Source organism: Haliotis rubra, unplaced genomic scaffold (genome assembly GCF_003918875.1).
Source record: "Haliotis rubra isolate DU_JTF1 unplaced genomic scaffold, ASM391887v1 Scf668, whole genome shotgun sequence".
Taxonomy (NCBI): Eukaryota; Metazoa; Mollusca; class Gastropoda; order Lepetellida; family Haliotidae; genus Haliotis; species Haliotis rubra.
Window position 1 is genome coordinate 446,212 of NW_025767377.1, and position 8,482 is coordinate 454,693.

At 42.0% G+C, this 8,482-nt stretch overlaps 1 protein-coding gene across 1 annotated transcript; it reads right to left on the reverse strand.

Annotated features, from left to right (window-relative positions):
• Nucleotides 1-3,628: 3,628 nt before the first annotated feature.
• On the reverse strand, nt 3,629-5,509 carry LOC124257585 (adhesion G-protein coupled receptor G6-like). Its single transcript, XM_046691684.1, has 2 exons — nt 5,254-5,509; nt 3,629-4,686 (listed from the first exon to the last, which is right to left on the reverse strand). Exons 1-2 carry the CDS (start codon nt 5,507-5,509, stop codon nt 3,629-3,631), a joined length of 1,314 nt encoding a protein of 437 aa, XP_046547640.1.
• Between the last annotated feature and the right edge of the window lie 2,973 nt (nt 5,510-8,482).

An 8,482-nucleotide genomic window follows, 5' to 3' on the forward strand; every position in this document is an offset into this window, starting at 1 on the left:
GGGATGCGCTTAACTAAGAATCCTAACGAGTAACCCTAATAATCGGCCAGGGCTGCTTGATCGGAAAGGGAACCAAGGGCTAGGGATTGTGATTGATCTTCAGGAACCCATTGATGTCATAAGAGGCGACTAAGGGGATCGGGTGGTCAAGGTCACTGACTTGGTTGACTCATTTCATCGTATTCCAATTGTGTAGATCTATACTCGATTATTTACAGACCTCCGTTACATAGATGCAATATTCCGGCGTCGGTTAATTCCCTGGATGCCAAGTCTTTTTGGACGCAATATTTCATGTTCTGAAAAGTGAATGTTGATTGTGGGAGGTATAAGAAATCAATTCACAGAATAAGAATAAGAAAATGTGACGACTGTATTTGTGTAGTATGTTAAATTTCAATCGACTTAAAAGTGACGGTTAAAGTGGAGGGACATATATGTCCCTCTGCAATCCAGGGAGTTAAACAACAACCAACCAAACACAAAGGTTCGGTCCCTAAAATGTGCTCTTCAGCTGCGCCCGGTATACTGACATCAGCGCCGTGTGGGAACAAGGGCTCCTGCAGTAGTACAGGGGTACAAAAAAGTACAGATCTGTACCCATTCATAATGAACACCCCACCCTCATCCCACCCAGAAATATATAACAACAAACAACAAGAAATAAACAAAGCAAACAAAGATTCATTTGTTTTAAAATTAAGATTTCAAATTGTGTTTTCAATCGTTCAGTAAGAGCTGGATTCTTGATAATGGTATATTATTTTGCAAAATACATATATGTTCACTCAAATGACATGTTGTTCTATACACCTATACGTCCTGTTCCATAAGAAATGATTAAAATCTTACCCAGTCCCCAAATCCAAGGAATCATGAAAAGGATGTACTTCTCCATCCTGAGATCATCCGCCTCACAACTGTCTCTACGAGACCAACTGGTGCGTACAAACTGCAGTTTCGGTGTGAGAGCTGTCAGTGTTTAACGACGAGCAGATCGTGATAGAAACAAAACTAATTTTACTAGACAAACACTTTCTGGAGCCGAACATTTGTTACCATGGAAAGTGGCAGTACAGTAAGAATGTGATATTGTGTTGGATTATATCAAGGCACAAACATTATCTCTTGATGATGTCGTGCAGAATTTGTTTACTTTAATTGTATGAAGTCACGATGACGGTGTGTTTTAATTAATAAGGTAATTAGGAATCAGGCATGTGCATACGATGCACGCATTTTGAGAGTCAACAATGATATAAAGGATAACGGTTAAAGATAAGAAATGCTTGAAGGATAAGGGTTCAAGGTATCAAATGCCAGAAGTGTGTAACATGTGTCCCCAATGCTATTACTCTCTAATGAACATCTAGTTCTTGTAAAACCAATCTTTGAAGAACTAATTTTAGGATTCTATCCTCAAGAAAACTATAAAACCACTTCAGTAGATTACCACGTATTCCTTTTGGGTTTAACTTATTTGAAATCACTGAGCTTATCGTATCACGATACATTGATGTGCCAGTGGTATAAACAGCAACATCAAGTACTTGACATTTAGAAATAGGGCACAGCAGCATATTCTTACTGATGGAATACCTACCCCTCTTGTTGACGACAGGTATTTGTGAAAACCTTAGATGTGCTGTGTACATAAATGAATTATTCTTGCTGTTAGAATATCTACCCAACATTTGGTTAAACTTTGAAATGATTTGTGAAAACCTCTTTGTTTTACTGCTAGAAACCTACCAATATATTTCATACTTTAATGATGTTTGAAAACCTTATTTTATTGTATTGTGCGTTAATGACCTGCGATAATGATTCAGTCGTTTTAACAATATTTTAAATTAACATCTTGAACTGCCTATGTATAATGTCTATTTCTTTTATGCCGCCTCATTATTCCCCTGAAACAATACGTGGCTAAGACGTTTTACCAACTTCTGCCTGTGTGTCTGCCATGGCCTACGCCTCAGGGCGTCCTCGCCAGTGGATACTGACCAGTGTGTGCATTGGTACCCCGCCTAAAGGGTTCTTTAACGTGGAAGACCATGAAGATGTTTGTTTACACTACTGATAATATACACATCCATACAAACATAACAAGTTGACTGTTACCTGATCGATATAAAAGTTACCAACTTGACATAAATGAAAGGTTCGTCGATCAATATTTTTCGAGGCTTCCACATAAAATTTCACGAGGATGAAATTGTATAACATGCTTTAAATACGTTCACTCTCCCAAATGCTTAAATGCTTCTTCATATCATCACATAATAGCATGTAATCCAATGATCCAGAGCAACATTCCTGAATGCTTAAGCCTTATTAACATAGAGAAATTGGAAACAACACGTCCTAATCATCTTCCACCAGGGGGTGGTACGCAATCCCCAGGGAATTCACATTCACCTCAAGTGAGTGAGTGAGTTTAGTTTTACGCCACCCTTAGCAATATTCCAGGAAAATCGCGGCGGGGGACACCAGAAATGGGTTTCACACATTGTACCCATTGGGGAATCGAACCCGGGTCTTCGGCGTGACGAGCGCACTAGAGGCTACCCCACCGCCATTCACCCCAAGAAGTAAGTGACTCGTGAAGATCGGGTTACATTTGGTCTGCGATCAGGGAAGTTGACTTAATGTTTGTCATCGTGTCAAGGTTTGGTAGATCGATGTTCATGATGTCAATCAGTGGATTGCCTGGCTCAGAGTATGTATACACTTTAATATTGCTGAGTGTTACACAACAAACAAACACATCATGCCAAATCATTCGAGCATCTGAATTCACACTTCAGTACCAAAGTAGTGAGTGAATATGGTTCTACGCCGCTTTTAGCAATATTCCAGCAATATCACGACGGGGGACACAAGAAATGGTATTCACACATTGTACCCATGTGAGGAATCGAACCCGGGCCTTTGGCGTGACGAGCGAACGCTTTAACCACTAAGCTACCCCAGTACCAAAGTAACAAAATGACTGAAGGTTGCGACACTGCAGACAACTGTGTGCCACAAACTCCCTGTCCAACGACTGTAGTTGACTGCATTAAAGGCTCATACAGAAAACAGAAAAGAAGGGACTGCGTTGCATATATTTTCAATTGCGCTTTACATCAGGAATATCAAAGCAGTATATCACACAACTATTTGCAACAAGCTGATGAAGTGGCTGAGACTGACCCTTACTATCGAATACAATGTAGCAACTGTTTTGCTAATTACAGGATAACAGAGTAATGTATCTAGTGCACGTATTTATTGAAAGCAAGGTAGAGCAATGGAACATGCAGTCAACATTAACTAACTGAATATTTACACCAGGCAAATATCTGAAGCCACTCTCTGGTGGTATTTCCAAGTAAAATGAAATGTACAAGTTTTTTCGGCTCTCAAACCGTTGTCTAGCTAGTGCTGGTGGTTGCAGTAATGCCCTTCGTCTCAGCCTTCTTGGGTAAACAGTAGAGCTTTTCAATAAAACATGAAGTCAACTTTAACTAACCGTAGATTTACACCAAGCACAAATCTAATATCAATGTCTAAGCAACTCTTTGGTAATATTGCAAAGGAAAATTAAATGTACGCGTTTTCTTTAAAGCACTCAGACCGTTTTCTAGCTCGTGCTTGCGGTTGCGGTGTTGCCCCTCGTCTGAGTCTTCTTGGGTAAACAGTAGAGCTTTTCCTTCAACAGTTTGAAGTTCCTCGACTTACAGAGGAAACACACGAAAATGTAGAAACCCTGAAGGCCGTTCAGAACGATCTGGAAATACCACAGAAGGGGCACGTGGGCGAAGGCAGCAATGAAACAGAAGATCCACGAGAAACCCATGATGAAAGACAGACGGACATATATGCCCAGGCGTTTCTTCTCGTTCTTGCAGCTTTTGGAATGTGAAGCGACTTTGGAGGCCGTCTTCTCGATGCTGATCAGAGTCAATATGAAACAGGTTACATTGATAAGCAGGGTCAGAGCCAGTGGAAGTCCGAAGACATAGAGAGACGCTTTGGGATTGGCTATCCAACATAAGTGATCAGATCCATAGCCAATACTTATTCCCCACACGTGGAAACGATCGATCACAATACAAGTGACAACCAAAAGGAAGGGAATGCCCCAACCCACGCATGCGTACAGACAAAACAGTTTGTTGTGACTCTCAATTCCAGATAATGGTGACATGCTTCTCAGAGACCGAGCTAGATCTATAGACAGCAAACTCATCCACAGGAACGTGGATAGCCACATCGTGTGGACAAGGGAGGCAACTGCTACGCACATCGGACCAGTTGGTACTTTGGTCATGAGTTGGAGACCCTGGGCAACAAGGAGAGTTGCTGACAAAGACATTACAATCTTACCAGGAACATTTCTGAGTTGGGGGAGAAAGCTATAAACCAGCAGTACCCCAACAAGAGAGGTCATGGACACTGATGATGCCACAATGGTCAGAACAACTTGGGTGTTAGAGTAGTCAAAGAAAACCACCTGGTCAGTGTGACTCCGTGAGAAGTGGGAGCAGATGATAGCGCCATGTTTCGTGAGACTGAAGTTCCCTGGGGGCAGCATGACTCCACTGGGAATATAAAGCAGGGAGTCATTGACGAGATTGAACTCAGATTGATGAATGGACAACTTTCCACTGGGACAGTGCAGGGACTCGTCACCCAGATCTGGAACACAGACAATGATGTCCGTCTGATTGTGCGCTGCTGCACTGTCTTCATAATGTATCTCAAACCCAATGTTATCCAACCTGAAGTATGACCGATTTAATCTGGCGTAGTAAGAATCCCTGACTGTGATCAATTCAACATCTTGGAACATTTTGGGAACATGTTCGTCGGGACAAACCTCTGTCAAGTTGCTCACATATTCATCGTATTCAGAAACACCGAGTGACACAAATGCATGGCTTTTCTTAATATTACTCAAGGAAAAATCAAACATTTTAACATTATGGTGACTGAGTGGTATGGAAATATGCCTGAACAGATATCTAGTTGCATTAATGAGGGAACTTACTGGGGCTTTAGATTCAACGTTAGCTGTGTAAGTGTATATAGCGTGTTTGTTTACACTGACATTATTCATTACTACATCTGGATTGCCCCTTTTCATCAGATTTGTAAGGTTCACACTCACGTTATGACTAATATCGTTTCTGTCACTAAGAAACCGTTCGAAATAACGTTTCATTTTCTTCCTTACAAACTTCCTCATTAACGTGTCCTTCCCACGAACACTGAGAGTGATGGTAAAGATGTGAGCACCGTGAGGGTAGAGTTGTCCAGTTCCGTTCATCACCTGCCTGTCCTTGAGGAGGCAGGTCCCGTTGACGGGGCGCATGTCCATCCCGTCACACATCAGGGTCACACACTTGTGAGAGTAAATGTTGAACACCTCATCTTCTCTGAGACATAATCTGGTTTCAGTCCTCACCACTCGACCATTGATTTCCAAACTCATCTCATTCTCCCCAAAATTAAATAGCATGCTGAAACTGTTGACGTTACCACCAGGTGGTGACGTGGGTAATTGTAAGGAGGTCCATTGGACCCAATAACATGAGAGGAATGAACAGTTGTCACAGGCAACTTGGTCCCATAGCCTGCTATAGGTATGAAACTCCCTGGTGGTAGCATGAGCCCACCACATCTAAGGGGAGTGTCCAAAACCCCCCTTCCGCATACATTTAACGCACAGTGAGCATTTGGGTACATTGTGGAGTTCTCATCTTTCACTGGGTACAGATATAATGAACACAGTCTACCTGCGTCTTCCAGGTAAATGCCAGGGGCAATAGTAGTTACAATGGGTGGCGTTACAAATGTTAGTCCCATCAAGCGGGTGATTGTTGGTTTCAGCGTATCGGTGTCAGTAGACTGTGTTGAAGTTTCGCCATAGAGGAGGGCTACAGGGGTCTCGGGTTCAGTTTTCGTGTAGTCTTTGTAACATAGTCTTGGTTTATCCTCTGGGTTTGGCTGACTGCGAACCCAGCAGGTACTAAGTAGTACAAGTTTCTCAACTTGAGTGAAGGACATGCCGGTAAGATCTATACCATTATTACACATTACATGTGTGCGCCAGAAACGCACCACGTTCCTCTCAAAACCGTGACATTTTGCACAGTAATAGTTTGCAAATGTTATGGATGGATTTTCAATGAGCGTTACAGGTACTCCACCAATAGCATTCCGTCCTCCCACCTCGCAATTCAGGACATCTTCATCTGTTACACCATCTCTGGGACAACTACGGATTGTCCAAAACAGATTTCCTGTTCCTCTTCCTGTACACGTCTTGTATTGTAGTGCTTTCTTTTCTTTGGAAAAGATACTCTCCATACTCTTATATTTATCGCTTTGGGAAAAGTCGGATATGTTGGAACCAAGACAGTTCTGAAAGTAGTCAAAGCAGCAGTCACCGTAGAGGAGGCAGCCGCTGTCACAGTAACAGAGGGACATGGATTGGATAAGGTTTGGATTCATTCTGACGGGAGTGGCCCCACACTGGTGTGAGTTGTGGCATGACTCGTAGTGGCAGTTAGGGGCCCCTGGGTAGCCGGCTATATTGATGTACGAAGGTTCGAAGTTGGACAAGGAGGCAGCATCTGAAACATACACAAGAGGGTTTAACGTCGCGTGGTAGGTACGTGTGTTTATATAGGCATATGGGGTAGTTGATGCCGTTTCACGTTTGGAGCATCAAACAAGTACGGGAATGGTGCTTGACAAGCCAACGAACAAAATTACGACAATTTGGTATTGAAAACAATAAACATCGGACCAAAGACTGATCTCCATACCTCATCGTACCACTGGCCTCATTTTCACATATCTGTTCATGACTTACAGTAGTTACTAAATAAACCCTTCTCGCGAGAAAATGAGGTCAGGTGTGAGGGATATTAACATTACATTCAAGATTATTACACGTATTGTCCACGTGGTTGATTGCACTCGTCCGGAAATAAGTCGGAGTTAACTATCTATTTTTATTTGCCCCTACCTTACAGTTTATCTGGTTTAATGATTCGCTGAAATAACGATATTCAGAGAAATGAAACTGATGAGTTGTTGTCTATTTCATTTGCAGATTTTTGTTCGCTGACAATTACCTATAGAGGTTAATTGTTGTTTAATGCTGCACTCAGCAATATTCTAGTTATATGGCAGCGGTCTGTAAATAATTGAGTCTGGACCAGACAATCCAGTGATCAACAACATCAACATGGACACGATGACATGTGTCAACCAAGGATCACCTTCAGGCCCACATCACACATGAGCCACTTTAATATGATACAAGTGCAGTGTATAACACCACCAAACAACCACACCCATCATATTTCATGCTGCATGGACTTCCGGTTGCGCATGGGAAGAGATAGGTCTCGCTGAAGACGCGCTCCGCTGCCCTATAGGCTATCGTAAGTAATTCTGCCAAATGACTCAATGAAACACTTCACTGTGAAAACAATACTTGCAAGCAGTTATTAAAGACATTTATAAACGATTATTTAACAAATACGCATAGACTGTGAACAGTTTAATATCTCCAAAAATGACAACACGAGCAAGCTCGGCTAACATGGAGGAGATTGTAAAGTTATCAGAGAAAAGATTACGTGAACTCATCAAAGATGTGAAAACCGAATTGAAAGATTCTATTCTACTAATGAGATTAAACAGAATGTACGTAATTTGAAAACCAATGATGTCATCATGTCTCGGTGCATGATGGTGAACTGACCAACTTTGCGCGGAAATGGCCGCCATTAAACAAGCTCATGGCAATCTTAAACGTCAGTGTATTCTTAAAGACATACACGATAGGAAGACTAATCTCCTTTTCTATGGTCTGCCAGAACCTCCAAATGAAAACGCAGAAAAACACTGTGACACTTAAAGAGTTCTGTATTGACAAACCCAAGTTCAGCCAGGGCAGAGTTGATACCATGTTGATCAAAACCGCTCACATGCTCCCAAAAAGCGAAAACCAGGGGCAGCACCATACAACAGCCCCGCCCAGTATCATTGCTACCTTCGTGAAAATGACGGACCGGGACAGACCTAATCCACAATGTTGAAGAAGCGACGTGCGATCAAGAGCAGACAGGCGACGGAAATACACGAGAAACAGAACGTGTGGACAAGGGTGAGAGTCGTGGATATGGAGGCCGTACTGGAGACGAAGGAGCCGCATACTCAATCTTCTCAATGGAAAAAATATGAATGACACTTTTAAACAGACACTGAGTCTGACTGAACATTGTTTTGTTCGCTATGAGTGACTGTTAATAGCAAATATTGTCTTTTAGTTTGTACAGAGTTTTTCGCTTTTAAAGCATACTGACTTTGTCCTTTTAGAGCAAAGTTCACTTAGAAATTTCGTTTGTGGAAAAGGCACAAGTAGTGCTCATACCACTTGTATAACAATGAACATGAACATCACGTGCAGTCGTAA

What these genes read in the sequence shown, in the direction of transcription:
- LOC124257585 (XM_046691684.1), bottom strand. Translation starts at nt 5,509, where the DNA reads ATGCTATTTAATTTTGGGGAGAATGAGATGAGTTTGGAAATCAATGGT. An exon ending in TACCATCACTCTCAGTGTTC is followed by an intron (nt 4,687 to 5,253) that starts GTGGGAAGGACA and finishes TCTGTGTTCCAG; the next exon opens with ATCTGGGTGACGAGTCCCTG.